Below are 13,670 nucleotides of genomic sequence, written 5' to 3' on the forward strand. Positions count from 1 at the left end.
CATTCGGGTTCAAACAGCGTGAGGGAGCACAATAATGACGGCATTTTAGCAGATTTCTTTTGGCCGTAAAGCAATTGTTTACATCGCGAGACCTGATATCACACGAGACTTCCTGACGCCGCCCCAAAGTTGCAAGTGCGTATTTCCGCTCACGGGCACCAGGGGGGTGCGAAACGACCACCATTCAACCCGAAATAAGTAATATAACCATTCCAATGACTCCGAGGCTGTTCAGTTAAGGTAAAAAAAGTTACTTAGTTCACCTTTAAAGGAGCCATATGTAAGATTGTGGCCAAAACTGGTACTGCAATCACTTTCAAATTACTGTAGAGCGGTGTATCCCCTCCCCCTCCCCCCTGACTCGAGGTTGCCAGATAGGCTGCAGGATCCAGCAGGAACGTAGGCTGCTACGTAGCTGTGGTAACTAGAGCAGAGCTGGCAACCCGGATGCCGAAACACTACTGACTTCGTGATTGGTAGATAGGTGGAGGGTGGAGCATCAGGCCAAAACACAAGATGACAACATCAACATCAGTTGAGGGCTGCAACTTCACTTTTTAAATGACAATATCCTGGCCGGACTACTGTTGTCAGTGATATAAGTATTTGAAATGAACATGATTTCTTGATGTCTAGTGACATATCAGGGCCATTTTATGATTAATTGAAATACATTTCTTACATACAGCTCCTTTAAGGCCCCGATATACTCACGGCATATGTGACCAGGCATATACTGTTTGCGAACATCCTGACGCAGCCCACACTGATGAGATCAGCATTAAGAATATGTAAATATGTGCTGCACGTTTTCCTATTAATAACAAAATAAACACAAAACAAAACTGAGAAAACATCAATCATTTTTTTATTGCTCTGCAATTCGGCACAGGTTTATTTATATAGCACTTTATACAATATATAGCTTAAAATCAAGCAGCTTTACCTTATTAAACATTAAAATTGTGTCAGTGTGTCGTTTCATTTGCACTTTCACTTTCACTTTCATCATTTTCTACTATAAAGCAGCTCTCCAGTGTGTTCATGTTTTTACTCACAGACGTCTGACCTCGACGGACTGAACAGGAGAAATGAAGCGGAAAAGATTTCCACGTGAAAGAAGGCGGAGCCTCCGCACACATCTACCTATTACGTAATCGCCACAGGTCAATGGTAGCACAAAGGTGTTTACCAGCCGTAGCGAACTTTTACGGAAAGTTGGCATTGGCAAGCTGTTTCGAACTCCCGAAACGAGCTCCAAACCAAGTTCGTTTTGGCATGATTTTGTTCGAAATGACATCAACATCAGTTCGTTCTTCGATTTCGCTTGAAGTATATCGTAGCCTTTAAATTTATTAAATCTGATATAATTTTGCAAATGTTAAAACGTTTTCCTATTGAGTGTAGTTTAATATCGTTTAATATACAAACAAAGTCAACTATAATCTAAACGTAGGTTGATTTCTCCAAAAAAGTGTGAACACAGTAGGGCTGTCACAACATAAGATACATACATTATTAATCATCCCAATTAGCCTTACATAGCAACATTTGCTTGACCAATGGTATTAGTTTGGGTCTGTTTTTTGACAAATGGCAGACGAGAAGAGCGTTTGAGGAAACCTGTGTGAAAACAATCATCAATTTTGCAATATCATTTGATATATCATTTGTCAGTGCATAATGTGGATTTTCTATTTACAAATATATATTTTTTGTAAATATTAAACTTATGTATTTATTTACTCATTTAATTGAGTGCATTTATTTTCATATAATTTGTAAACATTTTATTAGCCATTAGCTTGTGTGCTAGATATCATCGTCACAAAAACCATCCGAGAAACCCATATTGGTTAACCACTATTCTTCATGTCATGAAGTGTTTCAGACCCTGTCATGGATGCTGCAAGATGTGTGTGATAGCAGCAGCTCTAGCGGAGCTCATAGCTCTACCATGTTCTGTGTGCGAGAGTGGAATTCAATATCTCAAGGAGATGATGTCAGAGGTGCCAATACAGGGAACGAGACGGGGCGGGAAAGTCGATACGACTCGGCGAAAGTCACTGAGAACGTTTTCGCCTCTTATAATCTGTTGTGACATTCCTTGCACAAAGCTCTAAGCTCTCACTTGAAGCTGCTGACAGCACATAAGCTATCACTTTACACTGTGTGTGTGTCTGTCATTGTTGTAATATGGAGCGATATTCTCTTTGAGGATCGAAACCTTGGTGGTCTGAAGGATGTGACAAAGGGTCGGACAACCCTCTTCGCTGACCAGACATCTCACTACTTTAGGTGTTATATTCACTGGTATATTTAAGCAGTATAGAAATGTATAAGCTCAGTTAGATAAATTTTATTTTATTTTATTTTATTTTATTTTATTTTATTTTATTTTATTTTATTTTATTTTATTTTATTTTATTTTATTTTATTTTATTTTATTTTAAAGTGTAGGTGCTCAGATATATTTTGATTGATCTATTGTATTGAACGCAATGTAGAAGTTCTTTTGGATTTTATTTTAAGCACTGTACTGTAGATGCCCAGTTAGATTTTATTTTATTTTATTTTATTTTATTTTATTTTATTTTATTTTATTTTATTTTATTTTATTTTATTTTATTTTATTTTATTTTATTTTATTTTTATTTTTATTTTATTATTTAGAATTTTTGCAACGTTATTGGAAAGAGAGTGGCAAGAACACAGTAAAGTATAGAGTGGGAGGCACCACACCACAGCACGGCTATGACGAAAAAAACACTTCCTACCAAATTAATCAATAAATGAACGCCAAATATTGATTTGAGTTATTTTATAATGTGAGAGGAGATTGGTTGCCAGGGACAACAGCCAATTATGCAATTTAGCGGTCGTTATACAAAATTATTTGACCACATAATGGAGTGATTGACTAATCAGAATCAAATATTCGAGACTATCGTTTTTGAATGTGAAAAAATTCAGTAACTTTGATTATTTTAGTTGATATATTAGTTTCGTAAAGCGAATAAACTTCTTCTAGGCCTCGTCTGCGGCCCTGCACCGTGAATGGCATGTTACATTTAGCTGTATTGCATATCCAGTTTCTGGAGCACTAGCATAATGCCATATTGTTGTAACAGCCTCCGTATACTTGATGGATTTCAACCAATGAATATTCATTATGCAGGCACAAAGTCGTCATCAAATTTCACACACAAAACATACAGGCAGCGAGGGCAGGTTGAATCATTCCTTTCACTTTAAACGAGGCCCGGTTGAATAGAGTAAAATATGCACTCTCGATTCATTGATAGCATCTTCAGCTTGAGGTAATTGAGTCGCTTTTTCCTCTCGGGCTGAATGAATAACGGCTTCACCCGATCCCCGGCCAGCTTTGCAAAATTCAGCCTCTGCATTGTTTTGCCCCCATAAAGGGGGATTCCTCCCTTTCAGCTGGGGAACTATGTCCTCTGTCTTAATTTTTCTTCATTTTAATCCTTCCATTCCCCCCTTTTTCCTCACTAGCTGAAGCATGAAGCCCGGAGTGGGGTGGCAGGCCATCGGAGGGGTTTTAAACTACAGCTGATAAATCAGACAGCAGCTCTTCTCTCCCAGTGTCTCCCAGTTTACGCAGTTCTCCAGGGACTGGGGGGCCATAGCCAGTTTGGGGGATTAATTTTGCTTGCATTTTTTGTCTTTTCTGTTCAATTTGTCCATCCCCTCTCCCCCCCTCCCCCCGTCCCTTTCACGCAGATTCCTTTTCTCAGGGGACGGTGTTATGTGTTGCTGTTTTTATTAGCGCGCTGCCGAGATGAAAGACCTCAGTGTTTTCGCGCAGGCCGCGCTGTCGGCCCTCGCCAGAGGGAAACAAGAAAAACTTCTTTTTTGACATCATTTTCCCACATATTCCATTGGCTGAGGGGACATACTTGAGAGAAAAAGGGGAAAACTCCAGCTCTTTTGTCAGGGGGCCGTTTCTATGAAGAGGCGTTCTGCTTTTATTTTTCCGGTTTTGCCTCCTGTGCTTTTCACAGAGAGACGACAACAGCAGTGGGCTTCTTGGTTAAATGCCTCTCATCTCTTCTCTCCTCCACATACACTATTAGCATGAGAAAGGTCTGCGGTCTGGAACGGGCCTGGGGGGCATTGATCAGTGCTGGCTTATGGGCAGGTTGTTTTATTTTTCATAAGAGTAACATTTCAGATCACTCCAGATGAGAGGAACACTTAAGGTTCTTGTTCTCAGAGGGGATATCACATGCTTTGATGCTAAGAGTGCTTTAACCACAAGCTCATTCATTTTGTGAATTTCTTTTTTATTAATGCATCCTAAACAAACTGTAAAAATATAATAATAAATAAATCATAATAATCACAATAATTATCACCCTTTTTCCTGGAAATATTCATTACTAAATATTCTTAAATATAGCAATATGTATTATGCATAGACTATTCTTAAATACTTAATTTATATATAATATTTATTTATTTATTTATTTAAAAAGCATCCATTAGTTTTGATTTCATTAAAAAGTTACCTTTGTAAAAGTATAAACATTACCAAAGTACCGCAGTAAAAACGTTTAAGTTTGAGTTAATGCATATAAAAACACAAACCAACACATTCTCACCTGTGAAAGGTTATCCCATTTCTTCGGGAATTAAAATCTGCTTTCACAACCAGAAGCTGCGTAATGTTGTGGCATCATTGATTCTTACTGTGGGTGATGCCACACTGACCCTTACAAGATATCTGGCACGCCAATGTGTCTGGAGCGGTCAAATGTGGCACCTACGTATGCATATCTATGGAAGCCCCTCCTTCCGAAAAGTGCTCTGATTGAAGTGCTCACCACAGTGTGCTCTGATTGGTCGGCTGGACCAGTGTGTCGTGATTGTTCAACCGCTTCGAGCATGTTACAGAAATGTCACACCCCTTACTATAACCGCAAGTTAGTTTCACATTACTAACGCAACTAAACCAGGCCTTGCTCCTTTTTCTTTTGCATATGCCATGGACAGTAATTATTAAAACAAGTAATATTGTGACGTGTTCTTTCCTAGAAGAAAACTTAAGACTACAATTGAAGAATTTCTGGGAGTTCAGAAATGTTGCCTACTGATTTAGAGAATAACTCCCTTTGGAGTTGACTTCATGCTTTTGAATTTTGCAGATTTTTTCATGCTCAGACAGTAACATTACACACTAAAGAAGGTGAAGTAATCAAGTAATAGGACAAAGGTCTAGCAGATGATTTGCATATGAGGTCAAGAATTTGATCTCAGACTCTCTATCTTTCACTCTTCCTCTGCAGGTGGGAATGTTGGACCTGGAGTTAAACCGCCTAACAAAAGCTCTGTTCCTGGCTCAGGTGGTTCTCTCTGTTGTTATGGTCGCTTTGCAGGGATTTATCGGGCCCTGGTTCCGAAACCTGTTCCGTTTTGTTGTTCTGTTTTCATACATCATCCCCATCAGGTACAGTTATAATAATATCACCCAGATTATATTAATGTGACATATTACAGCCAAATCATCAAAGCTTCAGCTGTGTGAAATGAGAAGAAAAAACGTATTTTAGTAAGTCATTTATATGTGTGTGTAGTCTAAGAGTAAACCTGGACATGGGGAAGTCCGCATACGGCTGGATGATTATGAAGGATGAGAATATTCCAGGTACTGTGGTTCGGACAAGCACCATCCCAGAAGAGCTGGGCCGTCTGGTCTACCTGCTAACAGACAAAACGGGTACTTCAAGATGCCTTTTTTCCAATTATAATGGCACACATCTAACTTTTAAGAAAGATAGTTTGTGATTGTCTACTCATGAATCACCTTATTTACCAGAAATATTTCCAGAAGTCTAAAATAAAGCACCCTCATTAATTTAATTTTGTTGTTTACTTTGATTTATTTATTTGATCTTCTTCTTCTTCTTCTTCTTCTTTCTCTCTGTTTTATTTCCTTTTGTTGGAACTGCTCTGCCCATCCAAAAGCTTTATAATAACTATTGATTTCTTTCCTGATCTTAATCTTTGTGTGCTGTTTTTCCAGGCACTCTGACCCAGAACGAGATGGTCTTCAAGCGCCTCCATCTCGGGACCGTGTCATACGGAACGGACACCATGGATGAGATCCAGAGTCACATCATCCAGTCCTACGCTCAGGTGTGATTGACATCTGTCACCTTATACATCACTGTTAAGACATTCTCTGTCATTATAGTGAAAACTATAGAGTTTCACATCCTTCACAAACTGCTGTCGTCTTTGTGTGTGTGCTTATGTTTTGTGCCAACAGCTGGGTGACACAATGTTAAACCCACAGTAGCAATTGATTTTCATGCTTCACGGTCCTTCATTACTGTGATGATGGAGTGGCAGGCAGGTTTGAAATGTACCCATGATATGAGCGATCATAGCCTTATTATATCCCCCCCTCAGGACATGTCAGAGTCCGTGTCCAACAACTTGTGTGAAATTGAGTTTGACAGGAATCAATAAACATAATGTAATTTACTGCTTAACATGCTTTGGTGTGCACAAGGCAGTTATAGCTCCGATTCTCTCTGGAGTGTTATGAGTATAAAGAAATTACTATTAAAAACAGCTGCTGCTTTGTAAAGGGCAAACCCCATTGTTTTATGTGAGATCTTGCCTGTCCTACTGGGATTTTGAACTCGAATTGTGTTTTGAAATGGAAAAAATCTGATATTCCTCTATGTAAAAGACATGGTTCGGTTTAGAACCTTCAGTTCACAAGCTTTTTTTAATAGCATTGTCACTTAAATCTTAGCTTTCTTATAAAATTGTACTTTAAAGATGCTGTATGTAATTTTTATTTACTGTACTAAAGCAGAAAAAAACAATAATGTTTGAGGTGAGTTTTAGGAAACATGCCAAGTTCAAATACTTGTTTCCCCGAAAAACAATGTTTCAGCCAGTTATTCTACTTTGAATTGTGCGTTCCAGATTGGAATGTCTGTTTTTGTTTTTGGTATGTGACGTGTGATCTCTCCAATATTTAGAATTTTGACCGTGGTACCCATTGCAGCAGCTAGTTGTCAATAAGTTGGTCATTTTTGTGGCACTAAATGGAAATTTAGTTAAAGGGACTATGGTCCTGTCCCAAATGGCACACTTCATATGCACTTTCGGTCTTGTGGACTTGGCTGCCGCGTGCGCATGTCCGTTAAGTCCGTGAGACCGTAGGGTTACCCATTTGTCATTTTAAGCCTCAGAAGGGTGCTCGCTAGCGCCCCCTTTGCACTGATGCGGGCTCCGCAGCAGACTTCTTCCCGACAGTCAAAGCGGCATTACGTCACGAAAGTGCAGACTCGTAGGGAGACCACGAGTGCTTAGGGTGCCATTTGGAACAGGGTGTAAATGCAGAATTCAGAAACCCTTGTTTTTAGCGATACTGGTGGCCATTAAGTGAACTGCAGCCAGCAACGTACAAGAGACTGAACATGATTCAATTCCCCAATATATTCATGGCAAAGTTGTTTTTCATGCTTCGCTTAGGGGTATGAAGAAGTTGGAAATACCTTTGCAGCGTTATACTGTGAACGAACATCCAGACACTGTTTGAGAGAGCAATGTCTAGATGAATATGTAAATATGTGCTGCACACTTTCCTCTCGATAACAAAATAAAAACACAACAAACATGCCAGCGGTGAGAAAATAGCAGTTAAGAAAGCATCTGATTATAGAGATGTGGATATATTTGCACTAGCTCTGCAATTCACCGGTATCACGTCGAGATGAGTTAATTAAAATCACACTGTTATGATAGTTTTATTATATTTAGTATTTATTACTTTGCATGCCACATTGACATTAAAGTAGAGAATAGCTATTTCGGCTTAATCCTGTAATCCGGCATAAAACGGATGTAGGCATTCGTTTCATATGTCAGTGAACGGAAGAGGAAGAGCGCGCGCACATTCTTTTGATTTTCATCACATAAAAATTACGTCTACAGGCTCTCATAGACAACCTAAGAAGGCGGGGATGGTCTCATTTTTTGTTTTGTTAAAAACTATTTACAGATTGGCAATTAATACATTTAAATCTTATATATAGCCCCTTGAAAATCGACATGAAACTGAAGTTGAAACTATTGCTGTGATCTTATGTGAGTGACTGGTTGTCCCGATCTCGTGCTGAACAACCCATTATCAGAGAAGAAAAGAGATGTTGCTGCAAAAGGAAGGGGAAGTAAAAAAATTCTAATTCTGCACGGAAAAAATATTTCTAATAAATAGTGCAATATTCCATAAAAACAAAAAGAATTGCCCATTTTAATTTCATGGTGACTGTAATACAAAGGTAGAAAATGAACATTTGGAGAACCTTCCGTTCACAAGCTTTTGTGACTATTTAGTAGCACTTTGGCTTAAAAATCTTAGCTTTTCCATAAAATTGTACTTTAAAGGTCAAGTATGTTATTTGTGTGGCACTAAATGGAAATTTTGTTATACAAAAGTAAGAAAATTACCATTTGGTGAGAAGCAGGACCTTTGAACAGTGTAGAAATGTATAGGCCTATGTATTCACCGTTGTGTGTGTGTGTGTGTGTGTATATATTATATATATGAAGAGTTCAGATGCAAAAGCCTCTAAGTGCCATCTGAAATTTTCTTCTAGAATGATCATTTTTATCAGGCTCGTATATTTAAGTTCAATAATTTCACTTAAATGGCAATGCAAATTACCTATTAATTGTCATTTAAGTGAAATCACTTAACCTAAATATACAAGCTTTATAAAAATGATCGTTCTAGAAAAAAATTTCAGATGGCACTTAGAGGCTTTTGCATCTGAACTCTTCATATATATATATATATATTTACATTTTTGGATAAACTGTATAACCGACTGATTTCTTACATAGTGATAGTTTTGTCACCGTATCACACTGTTTTGCTTACATAATAAAATTCGAGATAAAATTAAAAGATACATTTAAAGACAATAATTATGACCAATGCCAATAAGCTGATTATAATTTGAATGTTATGGCTGATAACCAATAAATGGCCAATATTTAATTAATTGTTTTAATTGCTACACGTGAATTTAGGCATAACAACATTATAATGTACACTATAAAAATGGATATTTATTTTGAGATATGCTAAAGATCACAGTGTTATTAAATTATTGTTTTTGAATTTTGAAGATTAACTTTAAGTGAGCATTAGATGACAGCACAGGTCATCTAAATGTAAAAATAGGGGTAAGTACTCAAATCAATATTTCTTTCCCAATAAGACTGGCTGATTTTGTACACTATCCCATCACACATTTAATGTATATTTATAAACATATTCAGATAGTCAAAAGCAGGAACCTAGCATGCATTTTTGAGAATGAGCCAGCAGTGGGGTGTCTTTATGTACCTGCGTCTGCAATTTGGAGGCAATGTGCAGGTTGTCATCTCTTCCCCTCAGCAGAGCTCTGAGGAAAGAGGAGTTCATCAAGAGAAATCTCCTGCTCCAGTGGAGCACAGCAACCCCTGTCAAACACACACACACACACACACACACAGACTCACAGCGGCGCTTATGTAAATTGATAAGTTTCAGAGACAGTGCGAGATTCCGTCATTGTGTGGGGAGACACTGATGAAATCTTCACGCTTTTTTGCCCTGTGTGTCCTGAGTGAGAGCGAGCACAGGAAGGTGAATTATCAGCATTCACTTCCTGACCCAGTCCACCTGTTCTTACACATAACGCTATCAGATTCATAATTTAACTGATTTTTGAACGTGTTCGAATGAAACCTTTTTTCAAACAAATATTTATTGTCGGGAATGTATGTTTTTATATGTGTGTATGTATGTATGTCTATGTATGTATGTCTATGTATGTATGTACGTACGTACGTACGTACGTACGTACGTATGTATGGTATGTATGTATGTCTATGTATGTATGTACGTATGTATATGTATGGTATGTATGTATATGTGTGTGTGTGTATATATGTATGTGTGTATTTGTGGTCAGATTTTTTTTGAGAAAGAAATTAATACTTTTATTCAGCAAGTATGCATTAAATGTATAAAAAGATGTTAAAGGATTTATAAACATTTTAAAATATAAATGCGACTTTCTATTTCACAATTGTGAGTTTAGATCTCGCAATTCTGACATCTTTTCTCAGAATTGTAAAATATAAACTCACAATTGCAAGTTATAAAGTCCAATTCTAAGAAAAAAAAGACTGACTTTTTTCCTCAGAATTGCGAGTTTATATCTCACAATTTGGACTTTATAACACGCAATTGCGAGATATAAAGTAAAAATTGCATGATATAAAGTCGCAATTGCGTGTTATAAAGTCAGAATTTTGAGATATACACATGCAATTCTGAGAAAAAAATTCAGAATTGCGAGTTTATTTCTTGCAATTGCGAGTTTATATCTCACAATTGTGACTTTTTAACACAATATCGACTTTATATCACGCAATTGTGACTTGATAGCTCACAATTGTGACTTTATATCACACAATTCTGAGATAAAAAGTCTAATTTTGAGTCGCAATTACCTTTTTTATTTTTTATTCTGTGACAGAAACAAGTTTCTATAATTTTCAACATTGATAATAATAATAAAAAATGTTTCTTGAGCACCAAATAACCATATTTCTGAAGGATCATGTGACACTGAAGACTGAAGTAATGGCTGCTGAAAATTCAGCTTTGCCATCACAGACACAAATTACATTTTACAATATATCAAAACAGTTGTTTTAAATTGTAATAATATTTCACAATGTTACTGTATTTTTGATCAAATATTTAAGTCTCGTTGAGCATGTGATGTTACTTCTGAAGCTGGAGCTCACTCTTGAAATTTCTGCTTTGTGTCTCTCCAGGTGAGCTCGGCGCAGTCTAATGGCAGTAGTGCGAGTTCAACACCCTCACGTAAACCACAGCCGCCCGCACCAAAGGTTCGCAAGAGCGTGAGTAGCCGGATCCACGAGGCCGTGAAAGCCATCGCCCTCTGCCACAATGTTACACCGGTTTACGAATCCCGTGTGAACGGTGCCAGCACGGAACCGGAGAGCACAGAGGCCGACCAGGACTTTAGCGATGACAACCGCACTTACCAGGCCTCCAGTCCTGATGAAGTAAGAACGATGGGACATCCTGAAAGATAACTAACATATTTATTTATTTACGTACATGTTGACGTCATAAAAATTTGCTTATATGAAAAAAATAATAGTACGTTTTTGCTAGTGCTGTCAATCGATATTTTTTTTTTTATTAATCTCACATTTTTTTCTGTGATAATCGCGATTAATCACGATTAAAAACACTAACGTTTTTATACGTATTTTATAATGTAATAATTTCACAGTTAATCTTCAAATGAATGTAGAAACAACATAAAGACAGTATATTTAAAATTCATGTTTAATGGCATCTTTTTATGAATGAAGGCCAGTATCCCTGATACTAATACAGCTACTGATGTCTCCATGAAAATGATTTTTTCCCCCCAATTTTAAACATTAATTATAGCCATTCAACATTACAGTGTATGGAAAGCTATCAATTGTTTAACATTTATTAGGCTTTAAAAATATATATTATAAATTAAATATAGATTAATCCTATTATATAGATTAATCCCAATTAAAGCTACGAAAGTCAAGAGTTGTGAGGAATTTTCTCTGTTACCTTTGTTCTTTGATTAACTTTAAAGGGGACATATCATGCTAAATCCACTTTTTTGGCCCTTAAATGCATTTTGTTGTATATTTGGAGTGTTTACAAGTACAGAAAAGTTGAAATTATTCTCTTCAGGTGCTTCGTTGATATCTTTATATTCTGTTTTGGTCATATTTTTCAACCTGTTCCGATTTTTCTGTTATCTATGACGTTTTTTGAACTATTACGTTACAGTATTTGCAGCGGAACTGCCAAATAAGGACATTGACTTCCGGCCCAACACTTCGAGTAAACCGCCATTTTTATTTCTCGCTGTGATTTTGTAGTCCAAGCTAAAGGATGCAGAAGTTACGAGAGGGTAAGTTAAAATGTTCGGTTGCTGGATGTAGTAACCCACACGCTTCATTACACCGTCTAATGTAGATGAACTGCCGTGCGTGTGACAGGGCGCATGTTTAACTGAAAGAACGAGCAGAGAGAGAGAGAGACCCGGTCGCGCGCGCGCACGCACTCTCTCTCTTCGGAGCCAGGCGAAAGTGTAAACAAGACTTCACCGTCTCCAAACTAGATGCTGTCTTGCTCTCTCTCCCTCGCACATATTAATCAAAATAAATCGACGCGGTGGTAAAAGGTCGGAAGACCAAAGTTTCATGTGTAAATACAGTAACACACCATTGCGATACATCCATATGAAGACGTTGTTCTGCAGGTTCGTCGTCTTCATTTTCATCTCGCTCCGGCTCCGACTCTGGCTCGAACATGTAAGGCTGGCTGGACAAGTCTTCCGTTGTTGACATTTTGTTAATAACGTGTGAATAAAAAGTTTCTGTGCCGCTAGATAATCATATCTCTGCTATCAAACTACAAAAATGGCCGAACGGGGTGGAGTTGAACCGAGTGTCATCGCTACAACCTGGAGAGGGGGCGGGGTATGAAGTGTCTCAATTGTATTTAAAGAGACGGCACCAAAACGAGTTGCTCTCAGACGCACATCAGAAAAGGGGTAGAAAAGGGGCCTGTGGAGCTATAATAATGAGGAATTCAGACCCAAGCATTGCAGTACCGCTTTATATAGACTACAAATGTATGATTTATATGTAAAAAGGAACGATTTAAAAGCATGATATGTCTCCTTTAATGACCGACAGCACTAGTGGCTGCTGTCCCTTTAAGACCAGCCGCTGCTGCACATGACGCGGATATCACACGCCTCATCCTCACAACTCTCTACGTTCATTTAGACTTTATTAAACTCAATTTAAGGCTGCTCTTATGAGGATTCTAGACAAGACTGACATTTTGGCATAAATGTGTGTTATTGTTCGTTCAAGCGCAAGAGAACTCTAATCTGACGCTGTCTGTGCGCACAAGACTGGCACGTGTCTTTCTGTGCGTCGTGTGTGCAAGGACATTCACAGACAGTGCGTTTTCTTTTGTCTTATTGCGCTTGAATGGTTTTAAAAGCATTTGCACAAGAGCGTGATCATATAATGTAACGCTAGCCAAAGGATGGCAGAAAATACGGATGCTGCGATAAATATTTTAACACGTTAAATTGGACAAAAATCAATTGCATGCGTTAACAGCACTTGGGCAAAGAAAATCTTTGCTTTTTTGATTAGTATATTTTTGTTTTTAGCATTTTACCTCTCTTAGTCATTTTTGTAATTTTCACCATGAGCGGTTCCAGAAAAAAAAAATCAGTTTTTATTTAATTTTTTTTATTTTATTTAGAAAACAGACAGATTGCATTGACACTGGTCTTCTCATTCCTCTAACGGTGTAATCCTATATATCGCTGCTTTACTATTTATGACTCCCCCACTTTAGCCTTGAATTTACTGCCTTATTGGATGGTAATATAGACTCTGTGTTAGTAGAGAAATCTGAGAGGGCTCAATAAATATCAGAAGCAGAGGGGGCATGGGTAGGTCACACACCAGGAAGGACTCGGTCATCATTTGTGTTGAGAGATCGTAGATATTTA

At 37.7% G+C, this 13,670-nt stretch overlaps 1 protein-coding gene across 2 annotated transcripts in view; it reads left to right on the forward strand.

The window, feature by feature from the left end:
• atp9b (ATPase phospholipid transporting 9B) overlaps positions 1-13,670 on the forward strand; it is a 56,837-nt gene that overhangs the window by 23,593 nt on the left and 19,574 nt on the right. For both annotated transcript variants that reach the window (XM_084422952.1, XM_084422951.1), the window contains exons 12-15: positions 5,310-5,470; positions 5,598-5,740; positions 6,047-6,159; positions 10,882-11,136. In XM_084422952.1, the coding sequence (XP_084279078.1) occupies positions 5,310-5,470; positions 5,598-5,740; positions 6,047-6,159; positions 10,882-11,136 (672 nt within the window). The remainder of the gene's footprint in view (positions 1-5,309; positions 5,471-5,597; positions 5,741-6,046; positions 6,160-10,881; positions 11,137-13,670) is intronic.

The sequence above is a fragment of the Rutilus rutilus genome (assembly GCF_951802725.1).
Source record: "Rutilus rutilus genome assembly, chromosome: 11".
Taxonomy (NCBI): domain Eukaryota; kingdom Metazoa; phylum Chordata; class Actinopteri; order Cypriniformes; family Leuciscidae; genus Rutilus; species Rutilus rutilus.